Genomic DNA, 22,512 nt, shown 5'->3' with positions numbered 1-22,512 from the left:
GCATCATCATCATCACCAGTCCCATCCTTCTGTGTTAGCCACTGCACACTTCACACTGGTGGACAGTGTTCGTCATCATCATCATCACCATCATCATGAACAGTTGGCATCATCATCATTGTCATCATCATCATCATCATCACCAGTCCCATCCTGTGTCAGCTACTTCACACGTCACACTGCTGAAACAGTCATCATCATCGTCGTCATCATCATCACCATCTTCATCATCATCACAACTATCATCAACATCACCTTCACCATCATCAGCATCACCATCTTCATCATCACCTTCATCATCATCATTACAACCACCATCATCATCACCTTCATCATCATCAATGATAATGATGATAAAAATGATAATAATTTAATTCATACAGCGCCCTTTCCTCCCAAAACATGCTCAGCATTGCTATGGACTGTAAAAACTGGTGTGCAAAAGATGCATTCACAAACAAAAACAACAACTTACAAACATAAACCTGTACAGACATCAAACCAAACAGCAACTGTAATTGGTGTTCATAGACACACTGTCTCATCATCATGTCCACTGTTAGTGAGGATACTGCTACTACTACGACTAATAACAATAAGGGTAATAATGATAATAATAATGATAATCATGACACTACAAGCAATAATAACAATAACAGTACAAATAATAGCAATAATGATCATAATGATAATAATAATGATGATACTACTAGTAATAATAACAATAATAATAATAATACAAATAATAGTAATAATGACAATAACACACACTGAGACTCAAACCTCCAAGACAGGAAGTTGTCATATTTACAATAAAAAGTTACATGTATATAGATAAGTATACAATCATTCAAATACTTGATACCATACACAAACAAGCTTGTGCGCTCACACACACTCGCACACACACACACACACACACACACACACACAGAGGAAAAGGTCAAGACGTACATTTGTGGATCAAGTGGAAGGCAGAAGGGGAGAGAATGCCAGGGAATCCAAGAGGCGGACTGAGAAGGGCAGTTTGTTCAGTGCTTCTGGGTGAAAATATAGGAAGAAATAAACATCTATGTTCTAAAATTGTTTACAATGATATTGAGTTAACTGGCTAAAAAACAAAACAAAAAACAACAACATTACGACATTTACAACCAAAAAATATTGTGTCAAAGAAAAGTCTTGGGTATCTGAATTTGGAAATTCTCCACCCCTTTGGAGAATGGTTTCACTACTGTTAACACAAACATCATACGTGTCAAAGACAAAAAGACTAGAAATGACATTTCTATGGATAAAGTTTATCAGTCAGTCAGGACACCTCTATTGCAGAAATCATATATATGCATTCACAGGACTCATAATTTACACTGCACACTACTTATCAAAAGTCTGAATTAAAAGCAAGCAGGGTTTCTCAACATAGGCACCCCACAGGGATGTGTTCTATCCCCACTGTTGTACTCACTATTCACACATGACTGTGCAACTCAAAATGAATGTAACACCATGGTCAAGTTTGCCGACGATACTACTCTAGAAGGGCTGATTACAAACAGTGATGAGTCAATTTATAGGGAAGAAGTACTGGAACTTGTCAGCTGGTGTGATCAAACAACTTAGAACTCAACATATCAAAAACCAAAGAATTAATTTTAGATTTCAGGAAGACCAGATCTGACCCCCTACCACTTGTCATTAAAGACAAGCAAGTACAGATCATCAGTGACTTTAAATTTCTCAGACTGATCATTTCCGATTTGAAATGGGAGAAAAATGCTGAAAAAATTGTTAAGAAAGCACGACAGCACCTGTACTTTCTTCAGCGCCTCAAAAAGTTCAGAATTAAAAAAGAAATCATGGCTGATTTCTACCAAGCAGTCTCTGAAAGTGTGCTAACCTTCGCTATTACTGTTTGGTACGGAAATGTACATTTCCAAGGCAGAAGTTGCAGCCCTTAACAGAATCGTAAAAACTGCCACCAAGATTAACGGGGCTGATCTACCTTCTCTAGAAGACATATATTATAAGCGGCTACTCAAAAAAGCAAAATCAATCAGCCAGGATGAATCACATCCAGCTTTTGGATTTTCAAGATGCTCCCCTCTGGTCAACAGTACAGTAGTATAAGGACAAAAACCAATCGCTTCGCCAATAGCTTTTCCCCCAAAGCAGTCAATGCCCTGTCTCTCAAACAAATCAAGTATGATAAATAGAATTTACAATCAACAACCCTCTACCTGAAGATCTAGTCATCAGCCCCATCCACATGTAATATGCGGCTTCTGTTCAAACGTGTGTGTGTGTGTGTGTGTGTGCATGTGTGTGTGTGTGTGTGTGTGTGTGTGTGCAGTGCATGCATGTGTGAGTATGCACAAGTTTTTATATTGATATGCACTTGCATATATCCTAATTTCTACTGTATCTGTGTTTGTGTATGATTTTCGATTTATGTTTGTATCTTGTTATGTATTATCCCCCCCAATATTCCTTGTGACCCCAGTACACTTGGTAGTGAAGGCATATTCTATTCTATTCTATTCTAAAATCAGAAGACTGAAACCAGTACGAACAGCAGACCCACAGCCAGTCGTCCAAATCAAAAACACTGCCCCAAGAGTGGCCATGGGCACATCAAATCAGAATTTTAGTTACAAAAAAAAAAAGAAAAAAAAATTCTGTGAAGAAATGCATCCATACTGTTTTAATGATGGGTTTTCTTCTTTTCATATTGTAAATATTCATAACAGACATTCAAAGTTTATTTTCAAATTTTGAAGCATGCAAGTTTAGCATTATCTGTTGTTTTTTGTTGTTTTTGTTTTCTTGTTATTGTTGGGTTTTTCCTTCTTTGGGGTGGGAAGGGGAGTTCAACATGGAGAAGATGCACAGAAATGGGAAGATGGCAGCTGAATAGACATGATCCCATATCAACATACATACATACATGTACACATGGATTACAGACCTGCATGCACACATAAAATATATGACATACAACATGTATACTTTTGACCCCTGACTGCATTGGATGTGACACATTTAGTCCCACCCTTTGAGGCTGCTTCAATGCTATAATAATGTCGGTGTTGTTTGTGAGAGTGGAACTTGGAGTCACTGGGTCAGTGTGTCACATGAAAACACTTGTGTTTTGTCATTGTGTCCACAGCACATGTCTTTCTGTTGACACTGAGAATGGTACATATGCATGACAGAATGTTTGCATGTTTGTATGTGAGTGTGAAAACACACACACACACACACACACACACACACACGAGTGCGCGCGCGCGCGCACACACACACACACACACACACACACACACACACACACACACACACACACACACACACACACAGAATATCACTACAGGTGTACACTATAAAACAGTATATTACTCTATTACTGTCGTGCTCAACAGTCTTTCAGAACAGACTTTACTTTAAATCTGGTTCATGCTGAAACTATCAAACTGCTGCTGTCACAAACAACACACGCTTTCCCATATCATACTCATAGTTTTATATTTTAGCTGGTCATAGGTAATAATCATTATTATCATACAAAGAGATATGAAGACCTATAATAAAGGAAACCATCACAAAAAGCACACACATATGCGTCCCCACTCTCCTTCCCCTTCCACAACACACACACACACACACACACACACCACTTCCTGTGTGTATCGCCAAGCGAACTTTGTTCGTCTACATGTACACACAGGCCTACAAGGCCTACAATCTACACTGTATGACAGTCCAAAACTGCTCACCAAGTGATGACAGCAGTTCTCTCTCTCACTTCTCTCAGAATACTCCGCAGTGACCGAAACCCGGATACTGTTTAATGGCCACTCTCTCTGCCTCGCTTTTCACAAAGGACACCTGTTTCCACCGACGCTACTGTCTGTCAATGGCGGCATCATTCATGAGGTGTTGGGCTAAATAAGTACCCTGGACAAAAAGTACTTCCTGTCCACATTTTCAAAGCCTCCCTCCCACCCCTCCCCCCACCCCCTCTCCCTCTGTATGCGCAGATTACACATTTTTAAACAATTCGTGTTGAAGGTTATTATTTATGAATAGGAGAATTTATCCGAGACAAATTTTGAAGTTTTGATCTTGTGTGGGCACATTTGATGGGATGCACCGCCCAAATGAACGACACCGGTTAAAATTACCGTCTCTTCGTTCCACTTACAATGAAATTAAATAAAATGATTTTTTTTTTAAGGGAAGTTGTGTGCTGAAGTCTGTTCACATATGTTATAAAAGTTTTGTATCTACATAGGTACGAACTGAGAGACGTACATATCAACCAAGAGTAATGGGGAAATGAAAATAGCAGTACCCAGCATGCACCAATTACCGTGCCAGTGTTGGCAGTTCATTGAGGGTGGTCATGTTTTGTTAGTCCGGCGAAACACACCATGCACATGTCATGAAAGTGAAAAACATTTACAACAGATTTGCGATATCCAAGAGCAGCGTTAAAGGAAAACTAATTTCTTGCTGTTGGGCACAGAAAGCAGGCACACAGTACGCGCGCACGTACACACTGTGACACACACACACACACACACACACACACACACACACACACGACACAGAGGCTACACTGAGTTGCGCGCGCCGCGCACACACCCTCACACACACGCGCACGCACATAACTGAAAGACAAAAGAACGGTTAAACTGAATAAAGAACACAAACTGACAGAGCACTTCCTTGGCTTTCAGTCCAGCGCACTACAGGTGCTCACAGCATGATATGCGACAGCATCTTTTCACCGAGCTGCTGTGCTGCGCGCGTGTGTGAGTGTGTGTGTGTGTACGTGTGTTCACGCACATGTACTGAGATTAGCGAGTTGGCAATGAAAAGTTTGCACACACTCACTGGAAGTCGATTCTCTCTGTGTCCACAAACTGAGCATGTCTCTCCTGTCTCAGAGTCGTCACTTTCCAGCCAAAAAGTCTGTGTCAGTGTATGTGGTGTCAGTGCGTGCCTGCAGCACGTTAGTGTGTGTGTGTGTGTGTGTGTGTGTGTGTGTGTGTGTGTGTGTGTTTCATACAGCTTCTTACACAGCTTATCATCGGTGTGAGACTATCATATGCCGAAATACCCGGTTTTCATCATTACGAGTCTGAAGCCCTGCAATCAGTAGCTGGCGGAGCATACAACACATAAACAGGCAGGTTTATGGTCTTTAGACCTACTTAGGAGCTCTGGTTGTTCACAGTTGTTGTTGTTGTCAGTGTTGTTGTTGATTTTTAATTTCCATCAGTTGTTTTGCAGACAGCACAGAAATCATCATGTACAATAAAGCGCTCACATTAACCGACATCTCGGACTGGACACATGCCCATTGGGTCACGTTGGCAGCATTACATAAAAAAAGCAAAAAATCACTGTCCCGAGTTTAGTAATTGCTTCCGGTTTAAATTCATTTTACTCGAGTTCTGCACTGAGGCTACTTATCGCTGGGCAAACAGTTCTAAAACAAACTTAAACGGGAGCCTCAGAAAACAGTTAACAATGATTGAAAAACGGCACATGTTTGCACACTGAGCTGATATTGTTGTTCCCATTTTCCTTCTTTGGACTTGGTATCCATGCAATCGAGACTGCGGGATGACTGCTATACTTTTCATGTAACGGGCATATTCAAGTAATTTGCATTGAAACTGAAGTCAAACGCGTCTTGGCTATTACGAATTCTGAACGGTAACATTACCAAGGGCTGACATGAACAGTATAATACAAACCGTTGCAGACTATGGCAAGTGAAGCTAAGAAAGCCTTCATGAAAAGAATATATACATTTATATATATATATATATATATATATATATATATATATATATATATATATATATATATATATATATATATATATACACGTAATGAAATGGGATAATGACTAATTCTTTACGAGACAAAAGCACATGCGACATACATTCACGTGCAAGAAAGACATCTTGACACCAGATGTTGGCCTGCATTGGATTCATTTCCAATGCCAATGGCTAGAACAACACGGTTATGTGGCAGCTAAAGTGTCGCACAGCTAGACGTGCCAGATTGTAAGTAGGCCATTCACAGGAAACAGCGTGATGACAGCACAACACTGGAGACGACAGGGTGACAGCTGATCGGTTGCAGCGTCAGTTGAACTCAGCCCCGGAGAGTGTCCGGATTCTGAATCTCGGTCTCGGAGTGCTGAGTTGAAAATCAGTTGTTGATGTTGTTGTTGTAATACCCAATGTCCCTATGTGAAGACGTAACTTCTAGTGCAGTACCTCTCATGTCAAGACATAACTTCTAATGCAATACCTCTCATGTCAAGACAAAACTTACAGTGCAATACCTCTCATGTTTTGGCTGTTTTAAGGGCGGGGTAAAATATGTACAGTAATGCACACATCCAAGCACATACACTGACATACACACACGCACGTCTTTATTTTCCTTGACATGATGGTAACATCAAGCTTGTATTTGTATTTCTTTTTTTCGTTACAACAGATTTATCTGTGTGAAATTTGGGATGCTCTCCCCAGGGAGAACGTGTCGCAACACTGAGAGCGCCACCCTTTTTGTTTTTTGTTTTTGTTTTTGTTTGTTTGTTTGTATTTTTTCCTGCTTGCAATTTTATTTGCTTTTCCTATCAAAGTGGATTTTTCTACAGAAATTTTGCCAGCCGGGGACAACTCTTTTAATAAATTATTGCGGTGGGTTCTTTTACATGCGCTAAGTGCATGCTGCACACGGGACCTTGGTTTATTGTCTCACCTGAATGACTAGCGTCCAGGCCACCACTCATGGTTCAGTGGAGGGGGAGAAAATATTAGCGACTATACTGTGATTCGAACCAGTGTGCTCAGATTCTCTCACTTCCAAGGTGGACGCATCACCTCTAGGCCATCACTCCACTCCAACAACACTTTTTCTTTTAACATTCAGCGCAGGACAACGTTTGACCAGTTGCTGTTCTTGGGAGAGGCTGGGCAATTCCTTTGGGGTTATCATTTTCTGTTTTGCAGTCTTGTTTCTCTTTCGCTGGACTTCTTTTGTTTTGTTTTTCTCTCCTCTGGGCCCTTTCTGCCTCGTCTTGCAGCATTGCTTTTGAATCGAATTGTTGTCACATATCTCTGAGGAATTCGGGCTTTCTCCCCATGTGCAGTCCCTACAGACATTCTTTCACCTGCAAGTTTTCTGTTTTACTATCAAAGTGGATTTTCCCCCTGGGTCAGCCCTTTTGTTGTCTTCTTTTCCATGCACTTAGTATATGCTGCACAAGGAACCTCGGTTTTATTGTTTAATTCGAAAGAATGGCACCCTGAGCACCAATCTAGCGACAGTGGAGGGAGAGTCAAGTCACGACAGGTGCTGATGGCTGCTGTGAGTTGATGGAGCATTTTTGTGCTGGGCACAGTCATGGACAGTGATCATTTCTGTTAACTCCTTCATGTCTGCTGAAGTGGACCCTCCTCACTGAAGGCTGTCAGCTGATTGCTGAGCATGCTGGTCAGCATGGCTGGGTTCTGGACTTCCTCCTCTTTGGGAGTGCATGACTTTTGTTCAGCAAAATCAGTTTACACCATTGAAAACTACACAGAGCAAAATTGCACTAGAGACTCAAAGCAAACTGATGTTATTTTGGCAAAGTGGATGTGATGTCCTAATGGACGGAACTGAGAAAGACAATTTTGGAGAACTGCTTTCCCCCTTTTTTTTGATAAAAATAAAGAATGCTGGGACAAAACTATAAATCATCAGGCGTAACAAACGGCTGTCTCCTTTACAGAGAATTCAAATGTCCCATCAGTTACTGACTTCCATAGGTTCATATATATATATATATATATCTTTGTACATGTGTGTAGGGTTGGGGGTGGGAGATATGGGCGTATGCGTGTGTGTGTGCTTGTACAAGTAAGTGTTCATCTCTGTGAGTGTGTGTGTGTGTGCCGTGGAAGTTGCGATACGTAGACTAGAAATGAGTGTGTGGAGGAGGGGGGTAGAGGAAGTGCAGGGTAATGTGTGTGGTGTGTGTGTGTGTGTGTTGGAGCTCATGTACATTTATATGTATTTGACTGTGCTTTCATATCTGTGAAACTGCATGTTTGGTGCATATCTGTTATGCATGTGTGGGGGTATGTGTGAATGTGTGTCTTCATGTTTTACATTTATTTGCTTATTTATCATCATTGCTGTCATATTTTTTATTTTTATTTTATATATATATATATTATTATTATTACTACTACCTTTTTCTATATTATAATTATTTATTTATTTATTTATTTAGGTAAGTTTATCTATTATTTATTCCCCCTTTTTTTTTTCTTTTTTTTCCCCAAGGCCTGACTAAGCGTGTTGGGTTACGCTGCTGGTCAGGCATCTGCTTGGCAGATGTGGTGTAGCGTATATGGATTTGTCCGAACGCAGTGATGCCTCCTTGAGCTACTGAAACTGAAACTGAAACATAGGTTCAAATCCTTTCCACACCTGCTCATAAAAAAAACCAACACAAAAACCGACAACAAAGTTTTGATAAAGTATAATATTTAAGTCCAGTTTGAATGACAGCAGTTGTTCACCTGCACCTGTTTTTCTCCACCGTAGTGCTGTTCTCTAATACAAACTTTCACTCCTCCACAACAGCATGGCACCACATCAAAGCAAAATGCACACAGCTGTTAAGAAGACAATAACAAGTGTGTATGCATGTGTGTGAGAGAGAGAGAGAATGTGTGTGTGTTTGTGTGAGTGTGTGTGTAACAAAGTATTAATCTTACCATAAATGGTTTGTGATTCTTCTCTGTGTGTGAAGGTTTTGGAATGGCATGGTCTTTTTCTTTTCTTCTTCATTTCAGATGATATCACTTTCAGTTTCACACACACCACACAGCTAACTGGGCACACATGCACACACACGTCTCAATAAATATTGTACACAGAAACTGTGGGACATAAATCATTTTTTTATTGACAAATTAAAGTTAAACAGAAAGTGCAAAACAATTACAGACACAAATTGTTCACAGTCCTCACAAGGAGACTCTCACACCGCGTCCACCTATCCGCGAACACACTGCAGTTACATTCACTGCAACCAAGTCATAAAAACAAGTTTATTTATAGAACTCATGCTCTGTTTCATCCTTCTTGATGTTGTTCTTGTACCCCTTCTCAAAGTCCTTGGCTAAGACCACATAGCGGTTCTCACGTACGGCCTGCATGCCAGCCTGAAAGGAAGAACAAACATGAGGTTACATCTCAGGTAATCATTCAAGCACTCACACACAATTCTTTATTTGAAAGGTACATCTATATACACACGCAAATAGTTCACACTCTCTTCGTGTCCTGGGCTCTGCTTCTTGCAGAAAACACAGAGGTAAATACCAAGACCGGTAAAATATAAAAATATCAACAACAGTAGGCTCTGCATGTCTTTAAAACTTGTATTTTTAAAAGCAGCAAATTTTCGCTGTAAAAAATATCACGTCATCAGCAAAAAGCAAAAAAAAAAAAAGATTTCTACAGCATTAGGTAACATTTGGATGCCATGTTTACCCATTTAGTTCCATTGCCAATTCATTGATAAGAAAAGAAAACAGCATGGGACTAAGTAAACAGCCCTGTTTAACTCCTCTTGGACAATCAAACGGATCAGAATACAGACATTTATCACGCACACATGCAAGTACAAAAGTATAAACTCCTTTCACAGCTTTGTATAAATGCCTGTGTATACCTGGTTTTCTTAGAACATCCCACATTATATTTCTGTCCACCGAATCAAAGGCCTTTCTGAAGCTCACAAACGCAATGTAAAGCTTACTATTATTCTGTAAATATTTCTGTACAAGTCCATTCAATGTAAATATGTGATCTACTGTGCTGTAGCCTGCCCTGAAAGAGAGAGAGAGAGAGAGAGAGAGAGAGAGAGACAGACAGACAGACAGACAGACAGACAGAGACAGATAGAGACACAGAGAGAGAGAATCTTTTGTGACATTCGACACTACCACAGAAATAAATCATATTTCTAGCTGGATTCATAAACTATGTTGAAACTTGTGGAAGACCAAACATATTCTACAATCTCTCTCCAATTCTCTCTATCTCATGAAAGGATGTAGGCAATCTGCTCTCTCTCTCTCTCTCTGTCTTTCACAGCACACACACACATGCATATGCACATGCATACCAGACTTTTTTTTTCCTTTTTTTCCTGATTTAATTTGCTTTCACCCGTTTTGGTGTATGGAGGATTACAAACAAAAAGCAAAACAAACATGAACACAACTATTAACTGAACTGTATTAACAACATTCATGTAGCGAATATATTGTCGGATTCTTCAAAATGTATGTACACATGTTGAAAGCATACCAAAACAATACAGATTTGCCTGGAAACACTTAAAAGAAAGTAATGATAAAATCACCACTTACACTGGTATACTCACCAAATAGTAACTATGAATCTGGGCTTATCATTTCAGTTGACTCTATGTCACAGAGTGCTGACCATGTAACAAAGCCTCACCTCCTGACAGAGTGCTGACCATGTAACAATGCCTCACCTCCTGACAGACAGAGTGCTGACCATGTAACAAAGCCTCACCTCCTGACAGAGTGCTGACCATGTAACAATGCCTCACCTCCTGACAGACAGAGTGCTGACCATGTAACAATGCCTCACCTCCTGACAGACAGAGTGCTGACCATGTAACAATGCCTCACCTCCTGACAGACAGAGTGCTGACCATGTAACAAAGCCTCACCTCCTGACAGAGTGCTGACCATGTAACAATGCCTCACCTCCTGACAGACAGAGTGCTGACCATGTAACAATGCCTCACCTCCTGACAGTGCTGACCATGTAACAAAGCCTCACCTCCTGACAGAGTGCTGACCATGTAACAATGCCTCACCTCCTGACAGAGTGCTGACCATGTAACAAAGCCTCACCTCCTGACAGAGTGCTGACCATGTAACAAAGCCTCACCTCCTGACAGAGTGCTGACCATGTAACAATGCCTCACCTCCTGACAGACAGAGTGCTGACCATGTAACAAAGCCTCACCTCCTGACAGAGTGCTGACCATGTAACAAAGCCTCACCTCCTGACAGACAGAGTGCTGACCATGTAACAAAGCCTCACCTCCTGACAGAGTGCTGACCATGTAACAATGCCTCACCTCCTGACAGACAGAGTGCTGACCATGTAACAAAGCCTCACCTCCTGACAGAGTGCTGACCATGTAACAAAGCCTCACATCCTGACAGAGTGCTGACCATGTAACAAAGCCTCACCTCCTGACAGAGTGCTGACCATGTAACAAAGCCTCACCTCCTGACAGAGTGCTGACCATGTAACAATGCCTCACCTCCTGACAGAGTGCTGACCATGTAACAAAGCCTCACCTCCTGACAGACAGAGTGCTGACCGTGTAACAATGCCTCACCTCCTGACAGAGTGCTGACCATGTAACAATGCCTCACCTCCTGACAGACAGAGTGCTGACCATGTAACAATGCCTCACCTCCTGACAGACAGAGTGCTGACCATGTAACAGAGTGCTGACCATTTAACAAAGCCTCACCTCCTGACAGACAGAGTGCTGACCATGTAACAAAGCCTCACCTCCTGACAGAGTGCTGACCATGTAACAAAGCCTCACCTCCTGACAGACAGAGTGCTGACCATGTAACAAAGCCTCACCTCCTGACAGAGTGCTGACCATGTAACAAAACCTCACCTCCTGACAGACAGAGTGCTGACCATGTAACAAAGCCTCACCTCCTGACAGATGGCGTTGATATCGGCACCAGAGATCTTGTCGGGGCGGGCCACATAGTCCTCCAGGTCCACCTCCTCACTGATGTTCATCTTGCCCGTGATGGTGGAGAAGATCAAACGCTTCTGGCGTCTGTCCGGCAAGGGGAACTCAATCTTCCTGTCCAGACGACCCGGCCGTAGGAGGGCGGGGTCCAGGGTGTCTGCTCTGTTGGTGGCCATGATCACCTGTCAGAACCCCAAAGTCACAGACGTCAACAGACCTCAGATGTAAAAACCTTTCAGGGTTCATCAATACATTCTAGAAACTGTCAGGGTTCACACAGATTTTTCTTCACAATCTTTTTTTTTAAACTTTCAGACTTGATACATGTTTTTGTGATAGTTTTTTTTTTATTTTAAATAATTTTTAAATTCACAAAATTAATCTTCTTCGGTTCATACAGGCTCATCATAACATTTTAAAACTTTCAGGGTTGATACAAGGTTGTTTTTTTTTTTATCATAAACTTTAGAACTTTCTAAAAACCTTTAAAACACCAGAGACCAAAATATTTATACTATTGCATTGTAAGAACAGAAACCGGAAAGGAATGCAATTTTGAATAATGGCTTATACCTCTTGCATAAATCATAATCTGATACATGGATGAGAACAGCCATTCTGGTGAGACGTAAAAAGGAAATCTGTTTTTGCTTTTCCCTACCATTACCTTTTTTTAAAATTTGAATTCAATTTGAAAATTTTGCTGCTGTGACTTATCACTGACAGAAACGGTGTATATTACTTTGCTTCAGTCATACAGAGACCCAAAATTAAACTATTTCGAACCTGTGTCATTAAAGAAAAAAATTAAGAACTTAACAATGGCATATCATGGTTGTTGTTTTGTTTTTTTGTAACTGTGTGTGAACTCTGACTTGCTTTTATTCCATATTCCTGCCACCCCCACCCTTTCCATTTTGCAGTATCATAACCTTGACCTGAACTTCACTCTCCTGTCCTCTTCACTTTCTGTCCCTCCTTCAGAGACTTGAGAGTTGTCTTCCACATCATTTGTTGCTGTCTAAATGATGGGAACTGGTGACAATTGTTGGAACTGACTCAACTGGACAATTTAAAAAAAAATTCCAATTCTAAAATTTGTAAAAACAATTTCTTCCATTTTATACACCCCTAAAATGTTCAGAATTTGTGGTTCTCTAATGAATCCATGATCAGGTATCCTGTTTGTATGGATCAGGTATCCTGTCTGTGTCTGCTGTGATAAAAACGAGTTCATGTTTTGCTTTCAGTATCACTGTTTTTGTGTAGAGTTGTTTCCCTTGTCTTACTCGACCAGTAAGGAGTCACATGTGTTCTGGAAGCAAAGAACTACAGTGTGCACCAGTTTGACAGGCACACACAACATTCAACACGTTTGAGAAACCCAGTCACAGCTTCAAACTTGTCTCTTGTAAATGTCATCATATGCTTCCTGCAACTTTCTTATTCTTTTTCTTTTCTTCTTTTTAAAACTTTTTTTTTGGGGGGGTGGGGAGGGGGCACTGGTCTAAAGAAAACAAAATCTATATTAGAAAAGTAAAGGTTTCACAATCAATTATTTATCCCACTAAAATACAACACTTAAAATAGCCATCACACATCACTCTCACAATAAAATGGCACAAAAAAAAGAAGAAAAAAAGTGAATGTTATATAATTACAAGTACAATGCATCCGCCAGACTATAACTGGTTTTCCATCCAATGTGCACTGTTAGTAAACAAATGAATAGTGATAGTTTTCAAAGTCAATGAACATGCATGAAAAAATAAAAATCATAATACAGGCATTTTCTGTCAGCATCAGCATTTCATCACATGATAAAAACTGAATGCAATGTTTCATACCCTGTGCCCGTTTGTGTTTCGTACATATGGGGGTGAGTCCCTAGCTTCTGCTTGTTCACGATACAAACATTTTGCTTCATCAAATCTCTGCATTCATCTCCTTCAAGTCTGGCCTTAACACATACCTTTGATTTTGTCCATTCACAAAATTCATCACTATATAAATATATTTATTATTACTATCATCATCATCATTATCATCATCCTGATAACAGAATCAACTGACCTTGACATTGACAGTCTGATCAAAGCCATCCATCTGGTTCAGCAGCTCCAGCAGAATTCTCTGAACCTCGCGGTCAGCTGAAAGTCATCAATATATCATCATACACAACAGTATCAGTATCATTCAGCAGCTCCAGCAGAATTCTCTGAACCTCGCGGTCAGCTGAAAGTCATCAATATATCATCATCATACACAACAGTATCAGTATCATTCAGCAGCTCCAACAGAATTCTCTGAACCTCGCGGTCAGCTGAAAGTCAACAGCACATCATCATCATTTTCATCAACAACACTTCCTGTTCACTATTATTGTCATTACATCAAAACAAAAATTTTTCACACAAAAATAAGAATTATGGCAGAATTTTTATTTTCTTTATCTAACAAAGTTTGCACTCAGATATTCTGAAAGGAAATTTCCCAAACCCAGGCAATAAGCGAGTCCAGCCACCAACCACTGTGGTAACGTGGTTACAGTTGCCAACTGGTGACTGGGGGAATGTGGGTTCAAGCCCCATCACAGGCGAGATTTTTCAGCCCATGGCTGGCTCCTACCCAGAGCTGGGTGTACTGTGGGCTCAGATGGGAACACTGGGACCACACAGCTGAGGATCATCCACTTCACAGACATGTCTTTCGGGGGGTGTTGCTCAAAGTTTCTGACCAACGCTGCAGGTGTCTGCATCTCTCTGGCTGATGCCAGGATATATGGTGCAAGTACAACCTTGTCAAGGAGTCCTAAACCTAAATGGACCCCCAGAAGAGGACCATCATCACCCCCATCATCACTGAAATATGAACAAAACAAAATGTCCCAAATATCAAAGCACTAAACCAAAAAACAGCAGCCAAAAAGACCACCCAAATCCACTGACCCCCAGTCTGGGCGTCGAAGCGCTTGGTGGCAATGGCGTCAATCTCGTCGATGAAGATGATGGCAGGGGCATTCTCCTTGGCCAGCCGGAACACGTCGCGCACCATGCGGGGCCCCTCCCCCAGGTACTTCTGCACAAACTCTGACCCCACCACGCGGATGAACGCCGCTGAAACAGGACGAAAAAGAACAATCATATTTATGATCATCCAGATTGGCTCATTTTTCAAATAGCAGGCTTCAGATAGTTTTTAACCACAAGAATAGGAAATTTTCTATCTAAAATTACGTTTAAATAACATACTTACCGTGACCCAACTAGTGCAGACTCCGGCAGGGGTCTGACATTCTGTCCTGTGCAAACTACTATCCACCTATGCAGAGAAAAAGAGAGCAACTACGGCCGATAACCTCCCAGAAGTAGGTAACCTCCCCTTTGTCCCGCTAGGTAGCGCCCTCTTTTTCCGGCAGCCATCTCGACACCTGTTCCTGTGCTCTGCATACGGCTAAGTTTTTTCGTATTTCTTTCTATATATTTAAAAACCTTTATTGTCCCAACAGCCAAAAATTTAGATATTGCCTCAGAAACCCAGATGAAAGGCCATTTTCAATGCCAGCGTATACTCCTTGCATAACTATGGTCTGCTACACAGATGAAAACTGCAAATTCTGTCGAAAAGATCTTTCCAGGATATATAAATATATATGATAGTCAGTCGTGTCCGACTATGACCATCAGAACAGCAGAGGAGGCAACTGCTGTTCCGACTATTTGGGTTAGGATAACACTTACATGAACACACACATCACCTGTCTCTAGCAATTGATTCGCTAACTTCAATCTGGAATAATGCTTAACAGCACACACCAGTAAGTGTATATATAAGAACTGTTTTGTTTTGTGTAATAATTCTTGAAGTTATCTGTGTATTTTGTTTAATGATAGATCCTTCTAATTTCAGAGTCATAGTAATTCACAAAAGACTAAGCTGTAAATGACTTCTCATTGCAATGGAGAACCTATTGATCATACAGCTCTCACTTTGCTGTTGGCCCAACTTTAAGCTTATGGTAATCTGTGATACAAGCCAAGCACGGGAAAGAAAAGAACAGAAAACAGAACGGCAATCACTGACCTGTTGTGTGGTGAGCCACAGCCTTGGCCAGCATGGTCTTGCCACAGCCGGGCGGCCCAAACATGAGGACACCACGCGGAGGGTCGATCCCAATCTGTTTGTACAGCTCAAAGTGGGTCAGGGGCAGCTCCACCGCCTCCCTCACCTCCTGCTTCTGGATGTCCATGCCTCCGATGTCAGAGTACGTCATGTTGGGCTTCTCGTCTGGAAAACACCACAATACATCACTGGTCACTGTTATCATACTGAAAGAAAGGGCTTTTTTACATACATGACAGTTTTTACCCCATCATGTATGAAGCTATACTCTGCTTTCAGGGATGTGTACACTACACATGTTCGTGTTTCCATAACCCAACACATGCTTATATAGATTATGGGATCTTTCACATGTGTATTCTGGATGTGTAAAGCAACAGCAGATGTACACATGGTGACCTGAGAAATAAAAATAAAAATTCACCCACCAGGTGCTCATTTCAGCATCAAAGTGAGGACCTTCAGATTGAAATTCCAATGCTTTACCAGGGACCAAGGTAACAAGGGATCAAGATAAAGAGGGATGATGTTTCACAAGGCACCAAAGTAAGGAGGGACTATGTTTCACAAGGCACCAAAGTAAGGAGGGATGATGTTTCACAAGGCACCAAAGTAAGGAGGGATGATGTTTCGCAAGGCACCAAAGGAAGGAGGGACGATATTTCACAAGGCACCAAGGTAATGTTGGATGCCTGCAGGTGTCACCTTACCTGCCTGAAGCATGGTGATGCTGCTGTCAGCCTCTGGGGGCAAGACGTCCACCAGAGCGTTGCTGTGTTTGTGGAGAGCCACGCTGGACGACGGCTTCAGCAGCTCCCGGTCAATGGTGGACAGGATCCGCACATAGTAGTTGGACCCTGACAGCAACATTTTATTGGTTTAATATGGATACTTATAAAGCATCTATCCTCGGTCAGAGACAAAGCTCTAAAGTCTAAGCGCTTTACAAACTCAGGGTCACTTACACAACAGATTGCCAATCTCGGTAGTTCCGACTGACAGCTGCCATAGTGGGGCGCTCATCATTTGTTTCCTGTGTCACTCAATCAAGTTTCCAGACACACGCACATACATACTCAGACAGCATGTAATATTTTACTTGTATGACCGTTTTTGTTTATTTACCCCACCATGTAGGCAGCCATACTCCATTTTAGGGGGTGTGCATACTGTGTATGTTCTTGTTTCCATAACCCACTGAACACTGACATGGATTACAGGATCTTTAACGTGCTTATTTAATCTTTTGCGTACATATACACATAAAGGGGGTACAGGCACTAGCAGGTCTGCACATAAGCTTACCTGGGAGATTGGAAAAGGTGCAATTACTGAGATTCAAACACAGGACCCTCAGATTCAAAGTCCAACGCTTTAACCACTTGGTTATCCCACATGTCAACATCACAACACATAGTAACTAAGTAACTAGACCCTGACAGCAACACCACATCACAACACATAGTAACTAGACCCTGACAGCAACATCACATCATAACACGTAGTAACTAGACCCTGACAGCAACATCACATCATAACACATAGTAACTAGACCCTGACAGCAACATCACATCGTAACACATAGTAACTTGACCCTGACAGCAACATCACATCATAACAATAATAACTAGACCCTGACAGCAACATCACATCATAACACACATTAACTAGACCCTGACAGCAACATTACATCATAACACACATTAACTACACCCTGACAGCAACATCACATCACACATTAACTACACCCTGACAGCAACATCACATCACATCACACATTAACTACACCCTGACAGCAACATCACATCACAACACACATTAACTACACCCTGACAGCAACATCACATCACACATTAACTACACCCCGACAGCAACATCACATCACAACACACATTAACTAGACCCTGACAGCAACATCACATCACATCACACATTAACTACACCCTGACAGCAACATCACATCACACATTAACTTCACCCTGACAGCAACATCACATCACAACACACATTAACTTCACCCTGACAGCAACATCACATCACAACACACATTAACTACACCCTGACAGCAACATCACATCACACATTAACTACACCTTGACAACACCACATCTCGCATTAACTACACCCCGACAACAACACCACATCTCACATTAACTACACCCTGACAGCAACATCACATTTTCACATTAACTACACCCTGACAGTAACATCACATCACATAGTAGCTTGACCCTGACAGCAAACTCACATCACATAGTAACTTGACCCTGACAGCAACATCACATCACATAGTAACTTGACCCTGACAACAACACATCACATCACACATTAACTGCACCCTGACAGCAACATCACATCACACAGTAACTTGACCCTGACAGCAACATCACATCACATAGTAACCTGACCCTGACAGCAACATCACATCACATAGTAACCTGACCCTGACAGCAACATCACAACACACATTAATTTGACCCTGACAGCAACATCACATCACATAGTAACTATAACCCGACAGCAACATCACATCATAACACATTGTAACTAGACACTGATTGCAACATCACAATATAACACATAGTAACTAGACCCTGACAGCAACATCAAATCATAACACATTTTAACAAGACACTGATAGCAACATCACACATTAACACATAGTAACTAGACCCCGACAGCAACATCACATCATAACACATTGTAACTAGACACTGATAGCAACATCACATCATAACACATTGTAACTAGACACTGATAGCAACATCACATCATAACACACTGTTACTAGACGCTGGTGGCAACATCACAAAGTAACCAGACCCTGACAGCAACATGGCACATGGCACTGGCAACTAGACTCTGAAAGCAACATCACATCACATTGTAACTGGGCCCTGACAGCAAATCACAACACATAGCAAGAGGACTTAGACGAGACAGAGCGAAAACCTGAGAAGATGGCGTGGAGAGCCTTGGCCAAAGGAATGATTCAGCGCTTATAGCTGTTAGAGGCGTTTGATTGGCTAAGAGCGGGCCAGACTAAGAGGGGCGTCTTTTCACTGTTAGCCGTGTGAAATTTGGCCAAACAGAGCAAACCATAGGCCTAGTTTGCATCAGTTTGACATGGTACAGTATATGACACCAAATGGACTCTTATGCAGCAATAAGACGAGGATGTGGAATGATTCTTATTACAAAACAAAAACAAACACAGCAAAGACTTGCGAATTTCAACTGGGGGGTTGGGGGGGGATATCAAAAGTCAGTCAGTGCTTCAATCAACCACCGACTACAGATCATAAATAATGTGCACACGCACACACAACACAAAATCTTGCTTTTATAAATCCTCCCTCTTATTTTTGTGGAGCAAAGACTATATAAATTCACAATACTATCATTATACTGTAACTCTAGTACCTGTTGTGGATCCTACGATGCCAGTGTTCTGGTCCACAGCCTCCAGGAACTGGCCGATGACGAGGGGCACACTCTGTATCCGCTTCACCTCCTCCTGGGCGTGAAGGTACTCCTTCTTCAGGTTCTTCTGCTCATCCTTGATGTACTCCTCCTGCACCTCGAGGAACTCCAGCTGCCTCTGTAGCTTCTGCAACACACACATCTCTCTGGTCACATCAACACATCTCATTTGACTCCACCTGCCTCTGTTCTGTAGCTTCTGCAACACACATCTTTGTGGTCACATCAACGCAAAACAATGCAGGTGTAATGGCTCTTGAATGTCTGTTTATATACCTAAAACTGCCTTTGTAGCTTCTGCAATGTGCACATAATTTTTTTTTTTTTTAATTTTTTTAAATTTTTTTTTAAAGATGATGATAATATCAATAACAATAATAATAGATATAGATAGTACTTTTTGGTGCAAACTCTCCATATAAAGGGCTCTAAGCACCTCGCATGAAAAATAAATACATCATAATCATCACATCAACGCAAGATTTAGGTTTGAGAAGTTTTTTTAATGTGACTAAATATCTCTGCTTTAATATATCTCCAGCTCTGCAGATTCTGAAACAGGCACAGACATCTTTTCTTTTTACCACATCAACACAAAATTATATATAATGCATGACAGATTTTGAAAGCCTGCTTTAATGTTTAATGCATATTAAATCTGTGCAGATCTTCATTATCTTGTATTGAAATTTGTATTGTATTGTATTTGTATCATTTGGTATTACTCTTTTGTCACAACAGATTTCTCTGTGTGAAATCCGGCCTGCTCTCCCCAGGAGAGCGCATCATTACCCTGAGAATGCCACCCACTAAAAAAAAATATTCTGCCTGCAATTTTATTTACTTTCCTATCAAAGTGGATTTTCCTACAGAATTTTGACAAACCTTTTTGTTGCCATGGGTTCTTTTACATGTGCTTTGTGAATGCTTCATGCATATACAAATGATGCATATATCTACACATAAATATACACTGACACACACATACACATTTCACTTATGCACACATACAATGATACATTATTACATCCACTCTAAATAGTCTAATTCAATCCAAGCGATGACATCTGACACTTTGAGAGACTCTTTCAGTCTGTGCATTTCCAACTAATCCAAGTTCCAATAATTGGAAGGAAAACTGTAATAACTGTGAATGAATGCACCATTTCACTATACCTTGTACTTGACGTGCAGATAAAATACAGAACATAATCAGCTTACTATACCTTGTACTTGACATAGAGATCTTCAACATCAAGGCTAAGAGGGTCTCCACCCCCTCCAGTCTGAACAGCCGTAGTGGGGCGTGACTCTGTCACTGTGCTGTCCTCCTGCACATACATTTGTCTATATATCATGATTTATTTACATTATCACAATACACCATGATTACTGAACAATGTTTCAACAATATTTTTATTCTTGCTTTCACATGAGACTTCCAAGTTTCATTTTCCTGCAGCATGATATCAGTTAAGGCTTGTATATATACACCATATAATGTAATACATAATACATCATAAATAAGTGGATTCACACCATCAAAAGCAGGAAATTACAATGCCTGCCTGTCACTTCCTAAAGATGCTCAACCTCTTATTCTTAGGCTTTTCATGTAAAAAAAAAAACAAAAAAAACAAACAACCAAAACATCCATGATCATTCAAACTAGCTTGGGATATGACTCAAAGAGAAGGAAGAAGATTGGGGGGAGGGGAGGGGTGCAAAAAGAAAACTGAAAAGGGAGACTCAGACTCAAGAGGGACACACTCATGTGCACATGTATACACTTGATTTCCGGTTTTCAATTCCAACTCGAACGAACAGTCATTTGTACTGCGGATTACGTCGAACAGTCAGTTGTACAGCGGATTACATTACCGACAGAGTGTCTTGAGCGACAGAGTGTCTTGAGACTGCTTCATCTGTGAGTGTGACTGAGCAAATTTGACGCCACAGCTATAGTGATGGTCGGCTATTCAGAATATAATTGAAAGTACTGCCCACAACACACAGCTGTTGACTGATTAAAACCAGTGAATAGTCTACGAACTGACAGATCAGTCACGCGTTTACAACGGATACGGTGATCATTTAAACAATTATATTCTTTACCTTTTCAGCTGGTGTTCCAAGACCCAATTCCTCCATGTTGGTTGTCTTTGTGACGCCACTTCCGCCAAGTTCACTAATTCTTTCTTTCTTTTCTGACCACTTCCGTTTTCGATTATGACCGATTTGACAAAAACGAGATGGGACAGTTTGTTTCGCTCCTTCCAGACAATTCTTTACGTACAGATTTGTAAGATTGCTTGATAAGTCATTGAAACAATTAATAATGACCAACAGATCAGTGAACAGGTATGAAAATTATTTTGTGAAACAAACGTCAGTCTGAAACCAGTATGAAAAAAGATATTGATGGAAAGTTACGCACTCAACGTTTTGTACATTTTACAAGGAACGTGCATCCATAATACGCTACACCACGACTGCTGAAAAAACAAAAACAAAAATCCCTCAGGAACCATCATCTCATCACGTCACTGACAGTGCAGTGGGCTGTGAGCTTCAGAATAGCAATGTTCAGCTGCTTTTCTCTCTTTTTCTCAGTTATAATTTTTTCATGGAAGATACTCCTACATCTTCTCTTCCTGGCGAACATGCCAGGAGATGGGTAGCAGCTCCCGGGGCTACCTCCCCCTCCTCTCTCGTACAGTTTGGTCCACTTGAACAGCCAAGAGAATTGCTACTAGGCTTCCAGGCCCCCGACAATCACTATAGCATTCATATACCGTGCTGAATTGTCATCGATGTCATCTGGGCAATTACACAAAATTCTTAACTATTTTTTAGAGTTTGGTGAATAAATAAAACATAAATGAAGCGTCTAACCTTGACCGATGTTATGAAATCAAAGAAAGGCCGGACCGGGCTGCTCATAAGCTTCAAAGTTTGTTTTGTCCCTTACCAACTAAACTACTACTACTACTACGACGACTACTACATGTTGATGTTCTGTAAGAAAAACAGTAGTCTAGTCA

At 41.0% G+C, this 22,512-nt stretch overlaps 2 protein-coding genes across 4 annotated transcripts in view; both read right to left on the bottom strand.

The window, feature by feature from the left end:
• Positions 1-6,099, bottom strand: part of LOC143295997 (uncharacterized) — a 38,993-nt gene extending 32,894 nt beyond the window's left edge. The window contains exons 1-2 of one of the 3 annotated variants that reach the window (XM_076607733.1): positions 3,777-3,911; positions 955-1,040 (exon numbers count right to left, since the gene is read on the bottom strand). The gene's annotated coding sequence lies outside the window, so the exon portion shown is untranslated. Of the gene's footprint in view, positions 1-954; positions 1,041-3,776; positions 3,917-5,959 lie in introns of those variants that run through there. The other 2 variants (XM_076607732.1, XM_076607731.1) reach the window with 2 other exon arrangements.
• Positions 6,100-8,970: 2,871 nt separating this feature from the next.
• On the bottom strand, positions 8,971-21,651 carry LOC143295786 (26S proteasome regulatory subunit 6B). The gene is made up of 9 exons (XM_076607404.1): positions 21,584-21,651; positions 20,695-20,799; positions 19,409-19,595; positions 16,696-16,842; positions 15,947-16,150; positions 14,812-14,979; positions 13,937-14,013; positions 11,821-12,045; positions 8,971-9,254 (listed from the first exon to the last, which is right to left on the bottom strand). Exons 1-9 carry the CDS (start codon positions 21,617-21,619, stop codon positions 9,141-9,143), a joined length of 1,263 nt encoding a protein of 420 aa, XP_076463519.1. The 5' UTR covers positions 21,620-21,651; the 3' UTR covers positions 8,971-9,140.
• Positions 21,652-22,512: the final 861 nt, after the last annotated feature.

The sequence above is a fragment of the Babylonia areolata genome, chromosome 21 (genome assembly GCF_041734735.1).
Source record: "Babylonia areolata isolate BAREFJ2019XMU chromosome 21, ASM4173473v1, whole genome shotgun sequence".
NCBI lineage: Eukaryota > Metazoa > Mollusca > Gastropoda > Neogastropoda > Buccinidae > Babylonia > Babylonia areolata.
Note: the sequence above shows the minus strand (reverse complement) of the source record. Positions and strands in the feature narration are given on the sequence as shown.